The sequence below is a fragment of the Cucurbita maxima genome, unplaced genomic scaffold (assembly GCF_002738345.1).
Source record: "Cucurbita maxima cultivar Rimu unplaced genomic scaffold, Cmax_1.0 Cma_Scf00011, whole genome shotgun sequence".
NCBI classification, from domain to species: Eukaryota; Viridiplantae; Streptophyta; class Magnoliopsida; order Cucurbitales; family Cucurbitaceae; genus Cucurbita; species Cucurbita maxima.
In genome coordinates, this window is record NW_019272027.1 from 3,404,112 (window position 1) to 3,430,397 (window position 26,286).

General features: G+C 36.7%; 4 protein-coding genes across 6 annotated transcripts in view; 3 read left to right on the forward strand and 1 right to left on the reverse strand.

Moving 5' to 3' along the window:
- Window positions 1–136: 136 nt before the first annotated feature.
- LOC111486365 (LOB domain-containing protein 25-like) lies at window positions 137–2,107 on the forward strand. Its single transcript, XM_023133456.1, has 2 exons — window positions 137–285; window positions 1,277–2,107. The coding sequence occupies exons 1-2, from the start codon at window positions 236–238 to the stop codon at window positions 1,785–1,787; spliced, it is 561 nt and encodes a 186-aa protein (XP_022989224.1). The 5' UTR covers window positions 137–235; the 3' UTR covers window positions 1,788–2,107.
- A 2,706-nt stretch (window positions 2,108–4,813) lies between these two features.
- On the forward strand, window positions 4,814–5,475 carry LOC111486354 (oleosin 18.2 kDa-like). Its single transcript, XM_023133446.1, has one exon. The coding sequence runs from the start codon at window positions 4,832–4,834 to the stop codon at window positions 5,318–5,320; it is 489 nt and encodes a 162-aa protein (XP_022989214.1). The 5' UTR covers window positions 4,814–4,831; the 3' UTR covers window positions 5,321–5,475.
- Window positions 5,476–6,799: 1,324 nt separating this feature from the next.
- On the forward strand, window positions 6,800–25,305 carry LOC111486259 (protein RST1). 3 transcript variants are annotated; one of them, XR_002718833.1, is made up of 26 exons: window positions 6,800–7,254; window positions 8,206–8,490; window positions 8,663–8,746; window positions 8,943–9,222; window positions 9,375–9,631; window positions 9,765–9,951; window positions 10,076–10,263; window positions 11,390–11,490; window positions 14,351–14,426; window positions 14,549–14,680; window positions 14,769–14,850; window positions 14,934–15,006; window positions 16,145–16,313; window positions 17,402–17,532; window positions 17,628–17,719; window positions 19,584–19,666; window positions 19,739–19,954; window positions 20,071–20,148; window positions 20,684–20,866; window positions 21,035–21,928; window positions 21,997–22,293; window positions 23,034–23,693; window positions 23,917–24,067; window positions 24,263–24,381; window positions 24,692–25,126; window positions 25,188–25,305. XR_002718833.1 is itself a non-coding variant. In XM_023133312.1 (25 exons), the coding sequence occupies exons 1-25, from the start codon at window positions 6,862–6,864 to the stop codon at window positions 25,046–25,048; spliced, it is 5,568 nt and encodes a 1,855-aa protein (XP_022989080.1). In that variant the 5' UTR covers window positions 6,800–6,861; the 3' UTR covers window positions 25,049–25,150. The 3 variants fall into 3 exon arrangements, 2 of the variants coding, with proteins under 2 accessions (XP_022989080.1, XP_022989081.1); XM_023133312.1 differs by lacking the exon at window positions 25,188–25,305 and having other exon boundaries at window positions 24,692–25,150; XM_023133313.1 differs by lacking the exons at window positions 6,800–7,254; window positions 8,206–8,490; window positions 8,663–8,746; window positions 25,188–25,305 and having other exon boundaries at window positions 9,130–9,222; window positions 9,388–9,631; window positions 24,692–25,150.
- Window positions 25,261–26,286, reverse strand: part of LOC111486260 (zinc finger CCCH domain-containing protein 41-like) — a 9,956-nt gene continuing 8,930 nt past the window's right edge. Inside the window, exon 5 of the mRNA XM_023133314.1 lies at window positions 25,261–25,878. Coding sequence (XP_022989082.1) covers window positions 25,483–25,878 — 396 coding nt within the window. The 3' untranslated portion in view covers window positions 25,261–25,482. The remainder of the gene's footprint in view (window positions 25,879–26,286) is intronic.

Here is a 26,286-nt window from a genome sequence, read left to right on the forward strand (position 1 = left end):
CTCTCTCTCTCTCTCTCTCTCTCACCCTCTCTCTCCCTCTCTCTCCCTCTCCCTCTCTCCCTCTCTCTCTCTCTCCCTCTCTCTCTCTCTCTCTCTCTCTCTCCCTCCCTCCCTCTCACCCTCTCTCTCCCTCTCTCTTTCTCTCTCCCTCTCTCTCTCCCTCTCTCTCTCTCTCTCTCTCTCTCTCTCTCTCCATGGCTGCAAGTTCATTTTGCTTAAGGTTTTCAAACAAGAGATGTTGAAACAACAGCTGAAACAAAGGAAGGAAATGGAAAAAAATTATGGGTAAATAACCCTTTTTAAGTTTTGTTCTATTTCTCTCTCTAGAAATTCAAGTTTTTTTCTCATCATAATCTCTTTCTCTCTCTAGATCTCATCAATTTACTCAATGGGTGTTCTTACTTTTTTTGGAATTTCTTTGTTGGTTTGATTAACAGAATTGAAATGGTTTTGATTAGCCCTTGATTTGATCTCAATATGTGTAGAGAGAGAAGGGTTATGAAGGTGGTGTAGGAGAGAGAAAATCAAGAGAGAGAAAATAGAGAGAGAAAGAGAGAGAGAGAGAGAGAGACAGAGAGGTAAGGTGAGGAGAGAGAAACTAGGGCCATTTTGATTCACCTAAGGGACAAGAAACATGCATTGAGGGGCTATGCCTTTGCTTTGATGCCATTAGGAAGGGCAAGTGACCTTCTACCAAATTTCATAGAAAACCCTATCCCTAATTTGTTTCATCATATACAAAGTTTTGTAAATAGACAAAAAGAAAACATTCTAATGTAGAGGTAGATAGATATGTTCGGTAGCTCGAGAAACCAAACATATATTTGATTCGAGAAACATAGCTTATATTCGTTACGAGAGTTCATTTATTCTTGGTTTCGAGTTTACGTTAATCTCACGTTGATGCAAATTAATTGTGAGGTACAGTGCTCTCTCTGTATCTTTACGATCGTAGGATATTATCTGTTTTGAGCATAAACACTTCTTACCATCTTTGCTTTTAGTTTCCCTCAAAAAACCTCGTACGAGCAAAGGTATGTTATCTTTCGCTTATATACTTATGATGTTCTCGAGCTGATATATCGAGAGACATAAAGTCTGCATTTTGTTATGTATTTAGCATTCCAAATCTTATTTTAAATAAATCCAGATAAAATCTCGAGCCGAATAACCTATATATACACACACATAAAAGGGTATATATGTAGAGGCCATAAAGTTTCAATTTTTTCTCCTTTCATAACTTAATTTGATATATAATTCCTTTTCTTTGTAGGAAGATGTCTTCTTCCACCTACTCCAATTCTCCTTGTGCAGCTTGCAAGTTCCTACGTCGAAAATGTCTCCCGAACTGCGTTTTCGCGCTGTATTTCCCGTCGGAGGAGCCTCAAAAGTTCGCCAATGTCCACAAGATCTTCGGAGCAAGCAATGTCAGCAAATTACTAAACGAAGTCCAGCCACACCAACGGGAGGACGCCGTGAACTCGCTCGCTTACGAGGCCGAGGCGAGGATGAAAGACCCCGTCTACGGCTGCGTCGGCGCCATCTCGATCCTTCAAAGACAAGTCATCAAGCTTCAAAGAGAACTCGACGCTACCAACGCAAACCTCATTCGCTACGCCTGCAGTGAACTCCCCGCCCCGTCGTCGTCACAGTATGCTCGGAGATCGTCGTCGACAAGCCACATCGGAAGCTCGTCGACCTCTAGCTATGGGCATTACTATTCTGGCCTCTACTTTTGTGACCCTTGTGGAGATGACCATGACAAAGGAGAAGAACACAAGTAAAGTTTCCATTTATGTTGATATGGTGGGTATGAAATTTTATGCATTTTGCTTAATAAATATAAGAGATAATTGCAAATCACACCCTTTCACTTCGTGTAATTTGCAAAAATGGTCTCAAACATTCATAATTTGCAAAATCCATGACATATGTGAAGTAAATTTTTTCATTTGCAAATAATTTTAAAAATTTAGGGATGATTTTGAAAATATACAAAAGTGGAAGGTGTAATTTGCAATTATCTTGATATATACAAGTATGTGTTGTATATTTTAAGGTTTGCCCATGTCCTTGTAGGGTTTAATGTAACCTATTTCTATTATTAGTGGTTTATCTTATATTTATAATTTTTTTTTTAATTTTTAGTATATATTACCGCTGAGTTATACTCGAGTGAGGTGGAATCTTCTTTTGCTTGATTTTTTTTTTGTCGAACAAGAGGTGAGTTTGGTGTCGAGATTTGAATTTGTGACATATTGATCGAGAAATATGTCTTGACTAATTGAACTATGCTCATAAGTGGGTGAAGTACCGAAATTTGAGCAGATTTGAGCTTCTGACATTTTGGTTCATAAATATGTCTTGACTAATTGAATTATGCTTAGAGGTGGGTGTGGTGTCGAGATTTGAACTTTTGACCTTTTGGTCGAGAAATATGTCTTGACTAATTGAACTATGCTTAGAGGTGGGTGTGGTGTCGAGATTTGAACTTTTGACCTTTTGGTCGAGAAATATGTCTTGACTAATTGAACTATGCTTAGAGGTGGGTGTGGAGTCGGGATTTGAACTTTTGACCTTTTGGTCGAGAAATATGTCTTGACTAATTGAACTATGCTTAGAGGTGGGTGTGGAGTCGGGATTTGAGCTCGTGACATTTTGGTTCATAAATATGTCTTGACTAATTGAATTATGCTTAGAGGTGGGTGTGGTGTCGAGATTTGAACTTTTGACCTTTTGGTCGAGAAATATGTCTTGACTAATTGAACTATGCTTAGAGGTGGGTGTGGTGTCGAGATTTGAACTTTTGACCTTTTGGTCGAGAAATATGTCTTGACTAATTGAACTATGCTTAGAGGTGGGTGTGGAGTCGGGATTTGAACTTTTGACATTTTGGTCGAGAATATCTATCTTAACTAATTGAATTATGCTTAGAGATAGGTGTGGAGTCGGGATTTGAACTTTTGACATTTTGGTCGAGAATATCTATCTTAACTAATTGAATTATGCTTAGAGATAGGTGTGGTGTCGAGATTTAAACTTTTGACCTTTACATCGAGAATATGCGTCTTGTAATTGAAGTTTTAATTTTTTTTAAAATTTTATTTAATATTATTTAACATAAGCATGGTTGAACTAATTAAAATGTACACAAAATTATGAATTTTACTTTTAAAATTCATTAAAAAATATTTTAAAATAGAATAAAATATAAATTAAATCATTGATCTATAAAACTTTGGTTTTTTGTCCTATTATATGGACAATATATATATATATATATATATATATATATATATATATTATTTATTTATTTATTTTTATTTGATTACCTTTTTCCCTTTTGGGGAATCAAATTTTAAATATTTTATATTACTAACTTTGCTAAATTTGCTTCATTTTTTTTATTTTTTTTTTAACTTTGATAATTAATTTGACAAATAGATCTCACATAAGATTAATTACGAGTTTCTTAACGGTACGTAGATGTAATGTATGTATTGTTTGAAATTCGCCTCGAAGAAGTGTTACACGACAAAAAGCTCGGGTTTTTGAACTCTCGTGAAAAGAGGGGCATAGGGTAGTGGTACGTTGAGAGACAACTCAATTTAATATGATTGCACTTATAGCTTTCAAATCCAATTCGACCCGTTCTTCATCACTCATGTCCAACTTTTTTGAACGTCAATTAGATTACCGTCATCGCTTAACTACCCCACCACTGAATTTTTCCTTCAAAGACCCGTGAAAAGCCTAACTGTATCGGTACATCTTTGACGTGCCTTTACCACAACCCGAACCCGAACCCGAAGTTATTCTTTCCATCAAAATTCTCCATGTCAATTCTCACGAGACTCACAAAGCTTGATACCTCTACTTTCCTCCTAGCTAATCTGCAACTCGTGCTATTTATAATACTAGCGGGAACTTATTTCAAGAAGTTCGTTATAACATGAAAATCCACACCGTGTAAGAAACACGAGATTTAACATGAAAAACCCTAAACTCTTAATTAAAATTAAAAAAAAAAAAAAAAAGGGCACGTGAGGGCCACGCCGACCGTCCTAGAAAAGGACCACCAACCCTATAACTATCCCTACTGTACCTAATGTCTTACGACTGCGACACCAAGACGTGCCCTTTCCCAACCCCCACGCGCCTAAAAGAAATATCCTAAATTATAACAATAAAAAAGAAAAAGAAAATTCAATTAATTTTCTCTAATTATATTATTTACTCCTTAATATTCAGATACTTTAATATTATTAATTAATTAATATTATTTTTTTTTATTTATAATTTAACTCTTTTTTTCATATGCCAGAGAAAGTTTATTATATATATTTTTAAAAATTAAATATAAGCATATAATTATTTCTAAATATCTAATAATTTTTTAAAAAAATTATGTTAAAATTTTAATTATTTTTTAAAAATTCTATTAATATATATATATATATATAAACAATTATCTTAAAAGGGGGTGTTTTAAGCATGAAGTTGGTGGCTAGCCGTAGTGGGCCGAGGTCTAGATCTTGGGCCAGCTTCTGGTCCATTATAATGGCCCAAATAAGGTTTTATTTATTTAATTAATTATTTTTTTAAAATAAATTTGTGAATTAAAATTTCATAGTCGAGCAATTATTCTTATTTTATTTTGATATATTTACAAAATAAAAAATAAAAAATAATTATTTAGAGGGTCGAAATGAAACTTGTTCCCCATGCAAAGCACCTACTCACCATCTCACACACACGTGTCGCCATTTGCCTAATCCCGCCACCATTTATAACCACCCTCGAACCCATCCCTCTTCCAAACCAAGCAATGGCCGACCGCCCACAGCCGCACCAAATCCAAGTCCATCCCCAGCGCCGCTACGACGACGTCGGCGCCAAGGGCCGCACAGGCCCATCCACCTCCACAATCCTCGCCATCATAACCCTGGTCCCGCTCGGGGGCTCGCTGCTCGGGCTCGCCGGGTTGACGCTAGCGGTGACGCTGGTCGGGTTGGCAGTAGCCACACCGGTGTTCGTGATCTTCAGCCCGGTTCTGGTCCCAGCCATCTTAACCATAGGGCTAGCCGTCCTGGCGTTCTTGACCTCTGGGGCGTGTGGGCTCACGGCGCTGTCTTCGCTTACATGGGCTTTCAATTACGTTCGGCGGGCGATGGGGTTCATGCCGGACCAGATTGACCAAGCGAAGCGGCGCATGCAGGATATGGCTGGGTATGTGGGGCAGAAGACGAAGGATCTGGGGCAGGAGATTCAAAGCAGGACGACGCCGACGGCTCAGGAACAAGGGAGGAGGACATGAATGAACCGAATGGACGGAGTTATGTTGTGGGAATTGTATGTGTTTTTGAGTGTTTGTTTGTTATTTGAGTATTCCTAGGATTTAGTTCAGGTTTGAGCTACTTCTTGATGAATGCTAGCTTTGTTTTTCCATTGTAATGTTTGCTTCTTTGTCCACTTTCTTAGCACTCTTTAAGTGTTCCCAAATCAATTCTAGAGAGAAAAATTACGTCTAAATTTGTTCTCGTACTCGGCTCGAGAACGAGGCTCGACCGCCATCCCATCCGTGAGGTTGTCCTATGACAATAATTTGTAGGACAACCCTAACTCTGAAATTAAGGACCAAAATCTGTCGGTACCCATATCACGTGTAACGCCTCAGATTTAGATCCACCGTTAGCCGATATTGTCTTACTTGGGCTTTCTCTTATGTTTTTACTTTAAAACCCTAGATGGAGGTTTTCACATCCATAAATGGTGATTTGTTCTCGTGGGACATCATATCTCGATCCAGTAATTAGTGGTTGATTGATTATGGATTTCAGTGGTTGATTATGGCTTTATCAACCATGGGTTTGACGAGCTTAACACTTAAAATGGACAATATTACACTTTTGTGGATGTTTATGGGTTTTAACGGAATCGATGAATTAAAAACACATAGTTATAGAATGTTCGTGATTTCTAATGGACAATTGGATAACTGACAACAACGTTATATATCGATGGTAGAGGTTCGTGATTTCTTTTTAGTGTTTTTCATACATAATATGGAATAGGTCGGTAATATGCCCAATATACTGCAATATGATGAGAGACTATTCCGTCTGGAACAAAAGGATCAAACCTTTCGACACCTATGTTCCTTTGGGTTAGTTTATAAGGATATGATATCCATTGATCATATAATTGGGAGGAATTTATGTTATTAATTAAGGGTGGAGGGCTGGTGAAATAAACTATAAGATCCAATGGCGTTCAAGGGTTCCTATGATGCCTCCAATTAACACATCCAATCCTATAAAAACTCAAACCTAGAATCTAGGAAATTATATTTAAATATTTATTACATAATATTTTAACATTTCTCTTCAACCAAAATATAATAATAATAATACTTCAAATTTGTTCAAACTATATTAAAAAATAAAATAAAAAATATATATATATATATTATTACAAATTATCCACTATCCTTGTGTCCCCATACATACATGCATACATGTCACTTTGTGTCCCCATACATACATGCATACATGTCACTTTTCCGTCTAACTATGTATGTTGAAGATTATTGAGAGTGAGTCCAACGTTAATTAATTTCTTTTATATCTATATTGGTATTTATACCTTTTTAGTAAGCTCAAACTAAAACCATGAGAGTTTAGGTTCAAAGTAGAAAATCTCATACTATTGTTAAGAGTTGTGATTCTTTAATAATATAAAATTGCAAATTATTAATAATTTATTTTATTTTTTAAACTTCCTTCGAAGTTGAAGATCAACTTAGCGCGGCTCAACAAAATCCCCCCGATGTTGAGTTCGATCTCTGTTAACTGAATTATGGACTCGTACGCTCCATTACTGGAGAAACTCCGGCTGCCGCAGCCGTCGCTTCAACGATTCGCCGTCACTTCAATATTCTCCAAGCTGCGAGCTGCTCCGCAGCATCTCAACTCCGATTCCGGCCCAGGCAGAGAAGCCATTTCTCAATGCCTACTTCACTCATCTCCCGCCGTAGTCGATCAATCAGTTCGAGAGCTCTGCCGCTTGGTCAAGGAATCTTACATCGACGTCTCTCGCGCTCTGATGGAGCTTCAAGCTGCTCTCGAGGGATCAGAATCGCGGTTCGTTAACGTTTTCGTCAAGGGACTGGGCTTTCTCGTCCAATTTGGATTCCAGAAGCACAATGGGTCGTGGCAGTTTGGCTCGGCGGAAACTCATCCTTTTGTTAAGGTAAGGGGTTGTTCTCCGAAGAGATTGGCTGAAGTTACTTGTTTAGAATCGATTTTAATCGCGTTATGTTCTAACGATGTTTTGTAATTTAATTGTCATGGTTGGCCGGTTTAGTTTGATTAGTAGTCTTAAATCATCTTTATAAATAAAGAGTTTCCATCACTTGGCGGGGGGCATAGGAAGTCTTTGAGTGTATGTCATTGAAGAAGGTATCGAGTTGATTACAAAATGAACTAGTTTGTTTTTCGAGGAAAGGTCTGATCCATCAATATCATGATAGGGATGATAAGGCTGATCAAGCCTGATCATGAGTGAAATATCATGATTTGGTCAACTAGGCCACATCACAAGTGAATAGAAAATCGAAAACATCAATAGCAGTTCTAACTGAAACACTTGGAATAATTCTACTACTTATACTAGTAGTAGCCTTTTTAGTGTTTGTTGAACGTAAAGTAATGACTTTTGTGTAACGTCGAAAGAGTCTTGATGCAGTAGGATCGTTTGAACGATTTGAAATTTATACTAAAAAAACCTATGTCACCAAGTAGTGCAAATTTCGTTTTTATTTTTTTTAGAATGACTCATGTGACAACATTTATGTTAAGTTTGGTCGCTCGGGTCATTGTACCTTTTAATTATGGTTTGATTTTGTCAGATCCAAACATAGGGCTACTTTTATTTGTTTGCCGTCTTATATTGCTATTTTTGAATCATAATAAAACGCTCCCCTATGAAGTCTTGGAATTTAGACTCCTATATGCTTAGTTGCATCAGGGATACTTTGGGTTAGATGAAATCAATTCTTACTTTTTTGGTTTATAAGATACAGAACAATATTTGAAGGTCGATTCTCTGGTTCTTTGTTCTATTAAAATTGAGTAAGGGGCAGTTTAATTCTCACTGGCTAGTATAAAATTTTAAGCAGTGACACCGTGGGGTGTGTGGCAGGTGTTGTCTTGTCGAGTTGATGTTCAAGCCCAGCTCTTGCACCAAATTCTACTGTTTATGGTACAGAACAAGTCACTGGGAATGGAAGCCGTTTGCGAATTCTTAAGCCCATTTGTGAAACATTCAATACTAAGAACACAGCTTTCAGACTCATCGTCTTCGTTATTTATGCGAAATTTGATGTCATCGATTATGTCGGTTTGCTGCTCATTGCCACAGGAGGCATTGCCTATATTTGATTTGTTGATTCAAAGCCTCAAATATGTCCCACGCAAGACTCTAGAAGTAAGTTGGCATTGAGGCAGATAATTTCCAATACCGTCTCGAGTATGTTTGGATTATTATATAACTAAACTCGATATTTATCATTTCAAGTTTTTCCCACATTGAGCATAATGCACAAGCAATTACACTCGATTTGTACCAATGAAGTTCAGATTTCTTCATAATTTTGCAGGATTTCTGGAATTTCATACATCTGGTGGAATCTTTGGTGGATGCTTGTACTGTGGTCTTAAGACTGTTGGTCACCAGTGGATCGGTATGCAGCCACTTCATTCTTCATCACAATGAGATAATATATAATTTTGTCTGTCTGTTTTTTTGTGCATCCTTTTGCTTGCACAGAAGTTTAGAAGTTTAGTTAAACTAGTTGATAGCTTTGACCATGCCTTAAGTTCAGTCAATATTTAAAATTTTAATCTCTGTCTTGACTTTATCCTTTTCTCCCCACATAGCATCTCATAATGGAAGCTCAACAACGCAGCCTAGAACTGTTGGATACAATTTTCTCCTTGTATGCATGTCTGGACAGACATGTTTGTGGCTTTGAGCGCATTATTGAACTATCAACATACTTGTTGTCCGTACAAAAGGACCTCAAGATGCAATATGTTTCTAAGCTATCTTCAGCCTTCCCATCATTATTTACGATTCTCCTAAAATCAGAGCTTGAACACGAGCAATTGTTAATATTGAAACTTCTTCTCTCCCTCCTGCAGTGGAAAGCTGAACATGGTATGTTTTCTGTTTAGTTGAATGCGTTCTAATCCTACCTATTATTTATGCTTTCCACGTTCTTTGGCAGCCGGCAATAAGAAAATTTCATTCAAGATTGTCCATTTTACTCCCGTATTGTTGAATATATAATGATGCTTATGGCTTTTCAGAATATGCTAACAGGGTAACAACACTTTTACCAAGTGAAGAACTTTTATTCGTCTTTCCTGCCATCAGTCTCATGTCATCTCCTTCAAAATGTATTAAAGGAGCAGCAACTGAATTGCTTTCCATATTAGAAAAGCTGTTGGTGACACTATTGGTGACAACAAAGGATGAAGTTGAGAAGGAGAGGGCGTTTCACTTTTCATTGATTAGCACACCCGGGTCTATTATTGTTAAGCTTTTAGAAAAGCTATGGTTCCAGGTCAATTTTGTAACCTGACATCTTGAGTATTTTTCTTTGTCTAGCCTGAAATGGTAGCCTAAAACTGCAGAGATGGAATTCTTACTTTGAATGGTGATTGAAATTTGATAAGATTCAAACCATTTTATCTCAGGGCCTTTCTTCACAATCCAGTGGGTTCTTTTTGGATTTTGCTCTTTATGGCCAGAGTAATAGCAAAGATGATAATGATTTACCCAAAATGTGTTGGACATCTAAATTAAGAGAGTACTCATTATGGATTGTTGATAGACGGAAATCCCTCCTGCCCCTCACTCAATTTGAGGAATTATTTGTTAGAGGTAAAAGAGAAACACTCATTTTTTATGAGTTACTTACCATGTCTTAACTACTAGTTTTTATATTTCGGCATCCCTTGATTTATGGGGTAAGTGATCGATATTCTTTTATCATTCACTCGTGCAGAAATGCCCTTCCTAGTAAGTGCAATCACTTCCATTATGGTGGTGCATCATTCATTGGCGAGTGACGCTGTAGAGTTGCTAGCTGCTCTTGGAACCTTGGATCCAAAAATTGGATTTCAGTTGTTTCTTTTATTCCTTTTTTACTGCAATATATTTTCAAGAAAAGAAGTCGATCACCAGGATATGGTGGTGAGTTTTCTTTTTTGCACTTGGGTCTGACTAGTTTTTCAGCATGTGATATTTTTGCTTCTTCTTATCTCGCCTCAGAATGAATTTGTTTTCCATTCAAGAATGTGGTAATATTCATTTGAGTTGGTGCTAGTTACTATTTGCTGTGGTATAGTTACCTCGGGAGCATAAACTTGTGACTGTATAATATTCATTTATTTTTGAAGGTTATTAATTATTATGTAAGATTGTGAATTTTCTGTTATATGTGACCCTTCCTTCATATAATTAGATGAATATAAGAAAAAGAAATTTAAAAGTTATATGATCTGGAAGAGGTCATTTGGAAGAATTTTCATGCAAATTGTCTCCTTATAATTCAAGGACAGGTCCCGTTCAAGTAAGATCATGAAGCTTAATGAAAATTGGTCAAGAATAATTTTGATAGCGGTTTCTTGGACAAGGTCTTTTGGAGGAAAGGTTTTGGGTAGAAGTGGAGACCATGGGGGAGATATTGTAATTTGTTTTTTTTTTTTTTTTTTTCCCCATATTAGTTAATGGGACTAAAACAATAGTGTCTCTTCCCCCTGTTTTTTTGTTGTCGTGGTCGATGTTTTGAGTTTACTTGTTTCCAAGGACATGAAAAAGTTCAGTGAAAGGTTTCAAGGTGGGTAGGGACAAGATTCACTGAACATTCTCTCAAATTTTTTATCATATTAGGACTTGAAATCAATAGGGATAAAGCATGGTTAATGGAGTTAATTCAAAACTCATTATGTGGGTAGATCTAGCAGTGGGTAAGGTATCGAGCTGCCCCTCTTCATGCTTGGGTTTTTCAGACACAACCTAATTATCCTAGCTTTCTAGATCTTTGTTTTATACAGTGAGAAAATATAGGATTTAATATAAATTTATTGTAACCACCAATTAAACGAACTTCAATTGTTCACTTTTGAAACAGGTTTGTTTAGCAATACGATAGATGTCTGTGTACATTATTCTCCAAAAAAAAGAAAAAGAAAGTTTCTTCAGTATACTATCCTCACCCTTGTATTTGGCATGGACAATTAATGCTTTGAATGTTTCAGGCACATCATTTGTCTTTATTATCCAGACATTTAAGTATACTTCTTTTATGTTATTGCAGCTTAAACTTTTGGCATTGCTTCCATGCCTTGCTTCTCATAGTGCAATGGTTCCTTTCATAGTTGAAGCTATTTCACCAATGCTTCGCAAGGATTCAAATCCGTAAGTGCATTAAAAGAAAATATTTATTGTTTCATTTAACTTACATTTATTTGTTCGTTTTTGTGGCCAGTTGCCATTTTACCTCATATATAGGCTTTTATAAGATATAGTGATTATTGATATATGAAGGATACGAAGGTCTTATGGAAAAAGACTTAATATGTAGAACTAGGGAAATAATTACGAGACAAAAGAAACGTGGATCAAAATTTCCAAATTTTGATTTTCTTGTGGTGCATTAGATATTCTTCTGTTTTCTCCAATCTCCTAATGCATGGCATGGAAATCACTCAACAAATTTGTCTTGGTTCCTCAAAATTCACCACATAGGCAGAAGAAGCCAATCTTTTAGAAGTCAATCAGGAAATAGATATTGAAAATGCTGAAAAATTTGATCCAACTGTCGAAAGCAGTAAGACTGGGGAGGAGCAAATGATCTTGATCCTCCTCCAAAAATGACATAAGCAACACAAATGAGGACCAAGGGAGATGACCAGGTTCTTTTGCTGCAGCTTAACATTAGTACTAATGCCACCTAAATAGAGAGTGCTATTACACTTTTCATTTCTTGTTGATGAATGCCTTCCATACTATCTTGCAAAAAGTTGGCTTGGGTAATACGAAGCCTTGGGAAAGAGAGTATTATAAAGATATGACGTAAAAAGAATTTGTGCTTTTTAAGAGACCAAATCCTCATATTGCAACAGATGGAGTAGGATATGATGTTAAGATGGGGGATAGTGGAATTTCACTTCAAGAACCCAAATAAACACCCCACACTTCCTTAATCTGGACCTCGATCCACAGCTAAATTGAAAAGAACCTTGTACATTGCTCCTTGAGTGGACCACCTTCATCCTATGAAATCAACCAAAAAAGAGTAGATCTGCCTTTAACTTTGATAGCAATTTTTTTCGAAAGTAACTGATTTTTAATTTTTTTTATTTGGAATATTATCAAACAAAAAGTTTCAGATTTTGATACTAATGGTATCATCAACATGTCTCTTTATGAAACCTATATTTTCCTTATTCCGAAGAAAATAGATTCATGAATGGTTCATGATTATAGAACCATTAACCTATCCTATGTGTTTACAAAATAATAGCTAGAGTCTTATTGAATCATTTAAAGAAGGTTCTTCCTTGTACTATTGTTGAAAACCAAATGAATTTTGTGACGGGGAGACAAATTTTAGATGCTTACTTAGATGATTGGTAAACACGTGAAAAGAGTAGATTGATTCTTAAACTAGGTTTGGAGTAAGCTTTTGATAAAGTAGGTTAAGGCTTCTTTGTTGCAATCCTTCAAGCCAAAGAGTTTAGTCTCCGTTGGAGAAAATGGAATTTTGATCGTATCTCTAGTGCTAATTATTCCAGTAATTTATGGAAGATCATGAAGTAAGATTATTCCATCACACAGCGTTAGACAAGGGGGCCCTCTCTCCACTTTTCTCTTTATTATTGTCTCGGATTATCTTACTTGTCTTTTATACCATGGATCTCTATCGGGTAATATTATGTCTAATTGCTTTGGGAATTATTTTTTTAATAATCAATCATCACTTTGCGGATGACACATTATTATTCTCTTCTAGGATCTCAAACGGTGGAGAATTGATTTGATATTATCTAAATTTTTGAGATGTTTGGGCCTATGAAACCAATTTTGCAACCATTTATTTAAAGCTCTATAAACTTTCTGATGGCTCTAATGCAACAGTGGCTAAAGTTTGGAATTCAGCAGATAGGGATTGTGGATTGGGATATTGGGCTACGAGAAACCTTAAGGATGATTAAATTGTTACTTTATCTTCTGCTATGAATTCTTGGAGATGGCTTGTCTTATTGTTTCATCCAACAAATTATCTATTAGTTCTATGATGGGGATGTTGCTTCAAAACCGTGGTCAAAGACATCAAGTCTTTATACTCAGTGATATGCAAGGATTTATATTGAAGAAAAATTAAAGCTTTTTATGGGAACTTAGCTATAGTGTGTCAATACAGCGGATCATTTTCGAAGGAGAATGCCCTATTTCCTTGTTTCTCCTTCTTCGTGTGTAATGTGCAAGCCTAGCTCAGAATCTCAGTGTCACTTGTTTGGCTATTGTTCTTTTGCACATGAATATTGGAACTTTATCTTAGAAGGTTTCATTTGGAATGTCTAACATGGTTTAATGAGGAAAGCACTGAAAGTATGCAAAAGTTGCTCATAGTCATGCAAAGATTAGACTAGAAAATTGCATCAATCCTAGAATCAGATGGAGAGTTATTCGGCAAATTTCTCCTAGAGGATTGCAAGTGTTTCTTTGATTCTGTCAGCATCCTCTCTCTCTCTTTTTTTTTTTGTAAATAACAAAAAGTTGCTATGAAAAAACCACGTGACCCATGAAAATTGATGGCTTAACAGAAAGAGCCTCGGATAACTTCCAACAAAGAAATGGAGTCTTCATCAAGAATCACTATAACCTTGATGCATTTCAAATTAGCATCCTTATCAAATGCCCTTTTAGAAGCTGCCCCAAGGACTCTGATGCTCCAGTTGTGGATGATAGTTTAGGATTATTTTAATCATCATTGTTCTGTTACACATTCTGATTAGTTTAAAAGTATCGCACATTTTTTTTATATGAAACATTGACAACCTTGTATTAAACACAAAAAGGACAGCCCAGGGGCCAGGGGTAGAGGAAACCCCCTCCCACAAAACTTTTCATTCTGCAGGAAAGTTTTCTTTTCTTTTCCGTTTTTTTTTTTTGAAAAATACATATAGAACTTATATATTCTTAGAATTCTCAGTGGCATACTATTTATCGAATATACCTTCTTTTAAACTCTGATTTTTTATTTCATTTTCAGAGTCTTATATGCTACAGCAACGCGATTGCTATGTCAAAGCTGGGAAAAGAATGATCGTGTATTTGGGAGTCTGCAAGTAAGTTGTGTTTATATTTGTGTGAATGCTGGGGCAGTGGGAGGTGGGGTTGTTGGTGGGCTCTCTTTTACCTGATACTTAACAGTGTAATAAAGTTCCATTGCCTCTTCACCTTCATGTAGAGAGTCTTACTTCCCAATGGATTTTCTGACTTTGTTCATGAGAGAGAGATTTGTCTCAGTTTGGCTGCTTCAATTCGAGATGTTTGCAGAAAAGATGCAGATAGAGGAGTAGACCTTATCTTGTCTGTTTCAGTATGGCTTACTTGGAAACCTTTCTTTGTCTTTGTTTTTTGTTTCACATCTATTACAGATGGATTTTATATATCCTCTCAATTAACAGGCATGCATTGAAAGCCCTGATCCTATCAATCAAGCTCTTGGATTTCAAGGCCTTGCACATCTATGTGAAGCTGATGTCATTGGTAAACTTACTGTCTATAAATTATAATATGTAAATTATTCATACTTGGGTCTAGACTGAAAGAGTTCACAATAAACCTTCCAGATTTTTACACGGCATGGGATGTCATTGCTGAGTATCCACTGGACTATTCTGCAAATCCAGTTCTTGCAAATAGGTTAGTCACTTCTCCCAACGAACTACCGTGGGATTTTACAAGGAGCAAATGAAGAAAGAATAATTTTACAAATGGAATAGTAAAAGCCTCTCCAGTTGAGGACAACATAATAAGAAGGGGAATAATTTTTTTTTCAAAAAAGATACCACAGTTCTGAGGCCTTTATATAGAAATAATCCTATCCCATGTTTCTAAAACAATCCTTTCTCAATCATTTAAGTTTTACAATTTTCTCCGATCGCAGCTCCCAAGAATAGTCCTACTAACCCTTCCTCACAAGATAATTCCCTTTCTGTTTAGCAGAAACCACCCAGTAAATCTGACACAAAAATAAGGTAATTTGGCACCAAAATCCTGAATCACAATCTCCAAAAAGAAGTAAAAGTGTTTTATGTATATATGAGAAGCATCCTAGCCAAGGTCTTTTGTCGCAACGCACACTACCCGAGGAGAAGACAATTTATTTTGCTGTCTAGCATGCAATTCGTTGTAGTTTTTCTTTTATATGATAGAAGACATGTATATCAATCAAAAAGGGATTTTAAGAACAGACCACAAAGAGCTAGGACCCCTGCTGAACCTTCTTGGGGCAGGGATCCTTCTAAATTCTCTTGTACAAGATGGTAGGAATGAAATGATCATAGGAACTCTACTAGAATAGAGTTTGAAATGAAAACACTATAGACGAATCTGGCATCCACAATCTATGATCATCAAATTCAAGAAGGGCTTGCAAGTCTAATTAGTATGTGGGAGTGGGTAGAGCATTAGAAAAGTGGATTTATGTGTGTACTGCCTCTCTGCTCTGACAGTTAGAAGGAGCCTGTCCCGAAATACTAATTAGACTTGTGAACCCTTCTGCTTGTATACTGCAACGAAATGGTGAGCCATGAGACTTCCAACCACTTTTATTTAATCAAACTGTTTTGTAACAGTGTCAATGTCTTTTCTTTTTCAGTATCTCACAATAAATCTTATTTATAAATCTAACTGATCTTACAAACGATTGCCAAATTTTAGGGAAAATATATTTCTGCGATTTGGTTGACACACTGAAATTGTTAAATTAGAAATAGTTAAATTTAACTTTCAACTACTTGTATGATCTATTTAAGAGGACAACCTGGCTTTTTGGCAGCCTCTGCAATCTTCTCAGATGGGGTGCAATTGATGCTGAAGTCTATCCAGAAGCTTCAAAAGACATAATAGGAATTCTTTTCACTGTTGGGACATCAACTTGTCCTTGTCATGATTTGCAGTGGACGAAGGCTAAGGCTTCTGCTTTTGACGCCTTGTCACAATATGAGGTAAAATTTGGGATGAAACCTTTTTTATAATCGTTAGCGACCTTTTTCTTCTTTTATAGAAGAAACAACTTGATAGAACACAACTATATTGCAACGTAAAAGATAAAAGGAACTACTGTATAATTCCCCTAAGCATTTGAGATACTTGGAACCTCCCCTCTTGAGATACTACTCAAGCTCTAAGCCACTAAACAGTTACCTACCTTTACCCTTTCTCACCCCACTCTATTTATCACGAATCACCACAATAGCTTCCTGTAACTTCCTGTTGCAAGTCTAAATTAGATTTTTTTTCATTATAATTTCAGCGAGGTGCATGCCGTTTTTTAATACAAAAAGCTAACTAAATATCTAGATACTAGGTATAATAAATCTAAATAAAACCGTAGGTAAATCTAGTAAATCTGAATAAATCCTAGATACTAGGTACAATAAATCAATACTTGGTACAATAATTCTAAATAAATCCCTAAATCTCTAGATAACTGTGAATCTAAATAAATCTTTAAGTAATAGTAAATCTTCCTAGAAATTAGGTAATAATAAGGGATATCCCTGGGTAATAGTAATAATAAAGGATAAGGAATTATACAAATATTTCCTAGATTAAGGCTAATCCTTCAACACTTCCCCATTCATTATCGGTTGGATATTAACTCATTAAGCAGTAAGCTGTAAAGTCAGCTGAAGCTTTTGCTGTAAAGTTAGTTGAAGCTTTTTGTTAGCACTTTTGTCAGTTGAGGCCGTGAGAGAATATAACTCATACATACTTCTCTTGGAGCACTTCCACCAGGGTTGCTTGCCTCTCTCAGGTTCACTTCCCTGGGAGACTTGCCATGGGTGTCACTTGTCTCTCTCATGCTCTTTCCACTTGGAGCACTTCCATTGGCATCGCTTGCCTCTCTCGTGCTCACTCCTCTTGCGAGTGTTTAGTCTCCTTTCAGCCCCCTTTGTCTTAAACATTGTTAGCCATTCATGACATCGACAATGGCACATCCTTTCTGATAGTGGCAGCAATAAATTCATTCAATTTATTTATTCACCTTTTTGATATCCTTTCCTTTGGTATTGTCATTTATGCTTGCCAGGTATCCCTTCTTGAGAGAAGTATTGTAGATTTTAAAGAAAGGAGCACGTCAGTCCTTTTTACGGAAATAGATGTGAACATCCTCAGTGCGATAAAAGGTCTTCTGGTCAAGATTATATCTCATGAGCACAGGTTAAAATTTGTATGTATTATAGTCTACCGCCCGCTTCAATTGCTGCCACGAAAAACATTCATGTAATTGATTATTCATTCCCAATTTGTTGCAGTAACCGGAGACGACTTGTAAAGGAGAAGAGAGTTGCTGGAAGTAAGATTGAGAAACTACTAGACGTCTATCCTCGTCTTGTTTTTTCTTCAGGTATTATGTTATTAGTGGTGTAGCTGTTATATACAAGAACAATGGCCTCCACCACTCTTTCCTCACCCAAAAAGCCTCTTCTAGTTCTTTATAACTAAACCTCCTATAAAATTGTTCGTATGGCATTCGCTACATATTTTGAATTTATCCAATTTTGAAATTTATTCTACCCTTTTACTACCAGTTTACTATATAGGAAGTGCAATAATTAGTCAACATTATTAGTTTTCCGTGTATTTTATTGGTTGGAATATTTTATGTAGTAACCGGTTATAGTTAGTTGACTAGCCTATTTAAGGCATTTCCTGCCTTTAATATAAAAAGAACAGACTCTTAACAACTGGTGTAAGTATTAGAGCACCCTCGTGGTAGGGACTTGGTGGCTGGAAAAAAGAACCCACCAACGACTGGCAATGACACAGTTCTAATTAGTCTTGATGCTTCGACTTCTCAAAACCCCATTATCTCCTCAAACCATGACACGCCAGATGTTATCAGTTGAAAGATCTATTGAAGAAATGAAGACAAATATGCAGGAGTTTAACCGACAATCTGTGCTGAATATACGAAGGAGTTTAACCGGCTATGTGCACAAAATAATCTTGTGAAATCTGAGAACCAACAAATAGCAAGGTATGTAGATGGATTGAGGGGCGATGTAAAGATTGCAACCAGTGTATTATCTCCCTGGTGGTATTTCTTTATCCTATAGAGTGGAACAACAACGTGAAGAAAAACAGGAGGACCCGATTAGAAAGATATCTGTATTAGGAGGAATAGTTTTACAAGAACATAGTAGATTCACAAAGACACCTCCAATGAGGAAGTACTTTATCCATTACAAATAAACTAAAGAAGATCTCAACAATAAAGTTGGCACCAAGAAAGTAATGGAAATACAGCAGACCAACATCGGGAGAATGTTTTAGTTGTGGACAGCAAGAGAACTTATCTAATAAATGCCCTCAAAGGAAGACATTGGCAATAATGGAAAGAGGGAATAGTAAATATGGAGGTCAAGATAATGTTGAAGAGGAAGTAGCTTATGTGGAAGCCGGTGATAGAGAACAACTATTTTGTCCTACAAAGAGTGTTATTAACTCCTACATCCGAACCTGCCTTACTAAGACATCCTCTACCTCAAACTCATTGTACTTTTAGTATATATATATATATATATATTTTGCATTCTCGAGGATATTATCTTTATGTATTGTTAGTTGTTGAAGTCCTGGATGAAGGTAACCTTGTTGCAATAATTATTTTGTTTGATTTTAATAGTTCAAGTTGGCGGGCAAAAAACACCTGTCTGTTGGTATTACTTGAAATTACTTGCATTTCAATTATATTTTACCTGTTCAATAAAAGGAACACATATTATTGAAAATTTGTGACTACGCATTAAAATAAGATTTACCGAAGTAAAATTGTTGCGATTCATTAAAGTCCATTAATAACATATATTATTTCATGGTTACTAGTTTAGTCAAAAGAAAATTAAATATTAATCTTAAACCCACTTTGTTGCTAACAACTACTCAAATTCATGGAAACTTAGTTAAATTTATATCTTTAAAAAGTTCGTATGCTTGTAAAGAAATAGTTATTCAATCATATTCGAGAGAGTTAATAAAAGGAAATGGAAATATGACGTGCAATACAACAATTGCACTAGAAAATTAGCAGGAGTAAATGCGATTATTAAGGTTGCATCCTATGATTTTCCTATTTTTCCTCAGGATGGTGGGGGTTGTATTCAGTTGAATATGAAACTTTGTTCATTTAGTTTAGTCATTTCATATCGTGAGTTGTTGCCTTCTGTGCTTATTTGTAGAATTGCTAAATTCCTTAAATTTGTTCTCAGGGAACAGTACTGTTAGGGAACTGCCTGCTGCTGCACTTCTGTGTCTGTCTTTTTCTTCTAGAAAAGGGAATGATCCTGAAAGAGTAAGGATGTTGTAATTGGTTCATCATTTTGAAAGGTTCTTTCTTTCCCTAACTAGCCAATTCTTTATTCAGAGAACAAAAGATGAACATGCCAGTTATGTGGATGCGATGTGTGAAATTGCTGAATCTCTTCAACTTTCAAGAAACATTGTCATGGCTCTCTTAGCCCTGGAATCATGGAAAGCATTTATGGAACGCTGGTTAAAGTCTGAAGTTTTTTCCTTTGATGTTAGAGATACTGCAGTTATCTCAGAGAAAACATGTAAAGCTGCTAATGCAATTTTGAAGGTCCCCGTTTCTTGTCTTGGCCTTCCTATTTACACCTCTTACTTTCATGCCACTTATTATAATAGTTTGGAAAATGTTGAAATTTTGGTAGTAATGTTGTTATTCCTGTCCTTCAGAGTATAATACATGCTGCTGAAGAAGCTTTGCCAAGATCTGCTGAAAATATGGCGCTAGCTATTGGTGCACTTTGTATGGTAATCTTTTGCTTCAGCAACCTCTTTCTTCACCACTCTGGTCTTCTAGGGATGTCTCATCTCCTCGTCTCTCCTTTGTATGCTATTCTTTCTGTCAATAAATTATTCGTTTCTTATTTTTAAAAATCCCACTTTCTTTCCCAATTTGATTCTCGAATTTTACTGTCGAAATGTCAGCGTCTATTTTCTGAAGTTCCTTGAATATTTATGTCATCAGTCTCTGGTATGCAATACAAAGTATGATAAATGTTAATTTGGAGAATAGATTCGTTTGGATACGCTATTATCACTGGGATGTTAAGGTCAAGAGGTTTACTCCATGCCGAGGCCTTCAAGAGTAAAATTCTTTTCTTGTTAAGCCTGTGTACTTTTAGATTGTGAACTTATCACTGCAGCCTTATTAGTGTCATTGAGATATTACAAATGTCACATATACATGTGCGTGCGTGTATGCATTATAAGAAACAAGCTGTGGCTTTTCGATAGCGTGAGACATTACAAATATCATTGCGGCTTTTTTCCCTTTTGTTATCAGGTCTTGCCTCAGGCTGCCCATGCTGTGAAGTCAACTGCTGCCAAGTATCTGTTAAATTGGTTGTTCCAGCATGAGCATGAGCATCGTCAATGGCCATCTGCAATATCCCTTGGAATAATCTCCAGATGTCTGCATGTCACTGATCATACATTGAAATTTCAGAACATCTCTGGACTTCTAGAGGTATGCAGATCCTCGTTCCATCACAAAGTTCTTTTTCAAAGTAAATGGCTATTCTTTTTATGCATGGCATTATGCAAATAAAGGAGTTGCAAAGCTCGTATTTGATTATGATTACTGTTAATTTTTCTATCTGTTTTGCCTCTGAATTTCATGAAATCTCCCTTTCAGGTTTTAAGCGTTAGCAAAAGCACCCTCGTTAAAGGAGCTTGTGGAGTTGGATTAGGCTATTCTAGCCATAATCTTCTTTCCGGGGTTGAAATTGTTGACAAATCTAATTTGGTTAAAGACAAGCAGACATCCAGGATTGAGGATGTAGAGTTGCTAGGAACAATAGTTAGGGCTTTGTCTTTGATGATATGTCAGCTCACTGGATCTTCTACAGACATGTTGGAAGATCTCTTTACATTGTTCCCAGTGCACTCTTTCGATATCAGTGTAGATGCCCACCTGTTGCATGAGAATGGTGATTTTGAAGATGTCTGGGGTGTTGCTGGACTAATTCTAGGTCTGGGTAACACCATCGTTGCAATGTACAAAGCTGGGACATATAATGCTGTCCTGGAGATTAAAAGATTGATTTCCTCGTGGATGCCTCACGGAAATTCGGTACTTCAGTACTCTGATTCATTCGATGACAATTCTGTTAGAATTCTCTCTGTTGGATCCTGTCTTGCACTACCAGCCGTCATGACTTTTTGTCATCGATTCGAGTTGATGAATGGCGATGAACTGGGCCATCTAATAAATGTCTATAAGGAGACTATTTCTGAACTGTTATCTGTTAAAAAATCTACTACATCCCATCAGAATTTGTTGATGGCATCATGCATAGGAGCAGGAAACCTCCTTGCCGGCATTTTAAATGAGGGGGTTTGTTCTATTGAAGTTGGATGTGTCCAAGACTTGCTGGAGTTATTTAGAAGATGTTATTCTAATCCGTACAGTCCTTTGATTCATTTTGGGGGAATGCTTGGAGTAGTAAATGCTATGGGAGTGGGTGTCGGAAGTTTATTCGATGTGCATCCTACAACATCATCAGTTCAAATTGAACATGACCTAAAGGTTAGATATCCTACTGTTATGTTTTTGTTCACTTTTAAATTGGTTTTCTTATAAAAATGTGTTTACAGGAATCTTCTCATCTTATGGGTCCACTACTTTCAAGTCGTGTTTGTGAGCCACTGTTGACATCAGTGATGCAAGAGATGTATCTTGTTGCACAGAATTCTGATGACAAAAAATTGCAGCAATATGCTGCATGGGCAGTTTCATTCCTTAGACATAATATTTGGTCAAAGAAATCTCCAAACATTCAGAACTTAAATGAGACAGATGAATCTGGTTCAAGATCTATACCTCAAAATTTCCAAGTGGATGGTGTAGTAATGAGGCTATGCAATTGGCTAAAGCAGCTTAATCTTTCAGGGGTATGTTTCTTCCGGTTTTCTTTTTAGCTTTGATTTGAGCCTAAAAGTTATATATATACATGCATGTACGTATTCTGCATCACCTCACATTTCTTTTAATTTTGAAAACTCATACTTTATATGAAAGGAAACACAAGAGGGCAATTAAAAGATACTCCAGCCCAAGCTAAAGGGTGCCAAGATAAAAGGGCTCCAACCGTTCAAAATAAGAAACAAAGGATAATTACAAAAATCTCTAATTACACACTCAAAGGGAGGTGGTGTTGGGACCTACAAAAATTATGATAAATATGGAGAGAGATATAGTGGTTCCTACCAACTTTATGGAAGAAAGATAAATCATGGATTTGGGGCGGGTTTGGAGGTTGTACCCCATGGGTTTGAGAGGCCAAACCCGGGGTACGCAACTCCTTCCCCCGAAGCCAAACTCACACAAACCTGAAACCGTGCCCCAGACACCCCCTTGATATTTTCCAAATTTTGTTTTTTGAGTATGGTTGGAAAGTTAGCCCCTAATTCCAATTTAGTGTCTTTTGATAAAAATAAAAGTTGCTCATCACTTGAAAATAGCTGAGTTGAGTAACAAGAATATTGTCTAAACTGTTCTTATGAAAACTCGTTGATAACGTACACGATTGTTATTAGTACTGTGTTGAACTGAAGCAATATCGCTTGTTGGCTACATGCACGATTTATTTTGTTAAGTTTAATCTGAAAAATCTAATACTTCAAAAGTTCAGACAGGTCCAGCTACATATATTGACACTTTAGTAACCATACTACGGTGCCTCTCTCAAGCTCCCAGATTGCCGTCCTTGGACTGGGGAGTAATCATCAGGCGCTGCATGAGGTATGAGGATCAAGTTGCTGAATCGCAGCCACAAAGTTCTGCTCTTAGAAAGGGCATTCTAAGGGAGGAATGCTTGAAGTTCTCACTAGCGCATGCAAACCAATTCGACCAACTGCTTATTTTTCTTGATGAGCTTTCTGACATCTCCAGGTTCAGAACACTTGCGCTGAATCTGCAGTCATGTTTGCTTATTCATCTCGCAGGTCTCATGAACGTGTTCTCTAATTCGAGGGTCGAAAAACTTTTCAATGACATGAAGAACTACTTGTTTTCTTCTTACTCCAACAAACTCCAGTACAATTATGAGAAGCATTTACTATGCATCTCGTGCTGGAAGGGCCTCTACCAATGTCTTGAAGAGGCTTCTCTCAATTCTCTAGAGTGCATATCTCATATTGAAAACTTCATGGAGGTTCTTTTTATCATGTTACCTACATCGCCCTCCATTACCGACACAGAAGTAGATGAGGTACACTCCACAAAAGAGTGGTCCGAGGCAATACGATGCCTTGGCAAGGCACGGCAGGCATGGCTGCTGGACTTCCTTCAGGTACATGACTCCATCTCTTCATATTTCCAAGGTCTTCTTCACTGTTTTCGTTGTAGGGACTTGTATTCAAATTTATGTGACGACCACTTGTCTATGCTTGAAAAACCTTTGCAGAATGTCTTTTTAAGATTAAATAAAACGGGTTTCCTAATCTATTGGAAACCGTAGATCTTCATTTGTGCATTTAATCTCGTGTTTCTGATTTCTCAAGTGCCATGTGCAGGTCTCATCAGAGGATCTTGTACTAAAAGATGAGAAGTTTTTTGAAGTTCTTAAGAAGATGAAAGCCAAAGCCAAACTAACCAGGAACGGTTCTCTTCCACTGAGCGAGCTAGGAAAACTGAAAATCCTGATGCTGAACTTGAAATTGCAAGGTTCTGCTTCTTTGGACAATTTTTGGGAACGTAGTTATAATGATTAGTATTAAGCATCAAATGGAGTTTCAGACTCAAAATAGAAATCTCACATGTTATCTTAGCCTCACAGTCTCGTGCCCATTTACTTGTTTCAAGGCATTTGTTACTGAGATTTCGTATTGCTATCGACTTACATAGACCTTCAATTTGCAGATGTGTGGGATGTACTGGTGGAGGTTGTAGCAGCTCTTCAACTTGCAGAGGGAAATGTCAAGAGACAATGGCTGGTTGATACTGTGGAAATTAGCTGCGTCTCAGTTCATCCTTCCACGGTAGGCATTAGTCAGTAGTTTGATGGAACAGTCAAATTAAAATTTAGACACGAAATTCATAGTTTAGAATCAATCCATTAAGTTGAAATAGGTTTTAGAATTCACTGTTGTCATTCAACGGTCATTAATAGGCTGAAAATGGAAAGAATCAAATTTTAATGCTTATGTTAGAACATTATGTCGACTTGAAAATAGTTCAAACTAGTTAGGGTATATATCTTCTATCAAAAGGTCGGGGTTGGGGTTCAAACTACCCACCCCACAAAATTAGAGAACACTTTGTAAAATGTTTTGGTGTTTTCTTCTGCAGGCACTGCATTTTCTTGGTTTACTATCAGGTAGCTTCTCCAAATACATGCCTTTACTGATTTTGGAACCTCATGCCGTGCTGAAGGATCTACCTGTGACCCTCAATTCTCTTATATCCACATCTGGCTGGGGTTACATTGCAGAGCCCATCGCTTCCCATCTCCTCGCCTCGACTGAACGGATTCTAAATACGAACAGTATACATAGCTCCCAACCTATTGATGAAAGTGAAACTGATACAGCTATTTCTCTGTTACATGTGATGCATAATACCTGCGTTTCTTTGAAGGAATTCTTGCCATTGGAGGAGCAGCTTAGGGTTGCAAACATGAATATCATCACTCAGCAAAGAGGGTGATTTTGAAATTGATCACCAAATTTTGTTGAACATATTGCCGAACAGCTGAAATTTTGGATGTGGAAGGTTTTAGGTTTGTGTGATATGCTTGAATTATGCCAATAGAGGAATTATAGAAATTTATATATTAATTGAATTTAAGTTACAAAAGTACGTTAAATTTATTTTTGAATCCTGATAATAACAACCTAAAAAATAATAAAAAAATAATATTTGATTCAACTAGTCTGGAGAATTAGAGACTCCTTTTCTTTATACATGAATGTAGTAAGAGGAGGTTGAAAATGGAAAACAATTTTTCACATTTGCTAAACAAGTTTTCCTGAACTAAATAAAAAAGGAACAGAAAAGGAAAAAAACTCCATTAATTTTACATTTTAACTCGGTATGAAAAATGCTCGAAAAAAAAAAACGCCTTAAACCATAAAAATGCTTCAATTCATGTCTCTTTCAATCACTGGGGAAACTTTACCTGTTTCTGAAGGCTCGACACAACTGTCTCGTGTTGAATTCTCGGATTCTCTGTCTCTTAAGGTTTCTATAAAGAGGATGATTTCTGATTCCTTTTTAGGCTCCATGTCGACATCTCGAGATGCCTCCGAAGACTTGTCATCAGGGTCTTTGCCACTAGATAGCCATACAAATTTCAGGTCTTGACCTTGCCTACATTTGCCATTTTCAAATGCCCGTTCAGCTGAATGGCGGGTTAAAAAGGTGACATTAGCCGAGTAGGTATTGGATGCATTTGAAATGCTGCTGCAATTTTCCGAAACAAGTTCGATGGTACGAACGTTACCGAAGGCTGAGAAATGCTCCTTTATCACATTCTCCTACAACAATTAATAACATGAAATTAGAATCAGGTAAAGATGCTCCAAATGCAAAAGTTCAGACAATTACACAAAGATGGTAGTTAAAAAGAATTCAACCAATAACACAAAGCCTGCACATCTCCAAGGGAAAAATTCTTAATTAACATTATGTTCCCATCAAAGCTTCCAACAACAACTGGAAGGCCCAAATTCTTTCAAAATGAAAGATCAGCCTTTGAACACAAGCAACAGAGAGAGGGGGACAGAAACCAGAAAGGAAAATGTCATTGCAGTCTCTCGGTTGTGTTTATGCTTTTGGAAATCATTGACCATATGGGAGAGACTTCTTAAGAAATCGACACCTTCCATGTTTTCTATAATAAGTAACCGAACTTTCATCGAGAAAAAAAAAAAAAAAAAAAAAAA

What these genes read in the sequence shown, in the direction of transcription:
- LOC111486365 (XM_023133456.1), top strand. Translation starts at nt 236, where the DNA reads ATGTTGAAACAACAGCTGAAACAAAGGAAGGAAATGGAAAAAAATTAT. An exon ending in GAAATGGAAAAAAATTATGG is followed by an intron (nt 286 to 1,276) that starts GTAAATAACCCT and finishes TTTTCTTTGTAG; the next exon opens with GAAGATGTCTTCTTCCACCT.
- LOC111486354 (XM_023133446.1), top strand. Translation starts at nt 4,832, where the DNA reads ATGGCCGACCGCCCACAGCCGCACCAAATCCAAGTCCATCCCCAGCGC.
- LOC111486259 (XM_023133312.1), top strand. Translation starts at nt 6,862, where the DNA reads ATGGACTCGTACGCTCCATTACTGGAGAAACTCCGGCTGCCGCAGCCG. An exon ending in ACCTTATCTTGTCTGTTTCA is followed by an intron (nt 14,681 to 14,768) that starts GTATGGCTTACT and finishes CTCAATTAACAG; the next exon opens with GCATGCATTGAAAGCCCTGA. An exon ending in CTGCTAATGCAATTTTGAAG is followed by an intron (nt 19,955 to 20,070) that starts GTCCCCGTTTCT and finishes CCTGTCCTTCAG; the next exon opens with AGTATAATACATGCTGCTGA.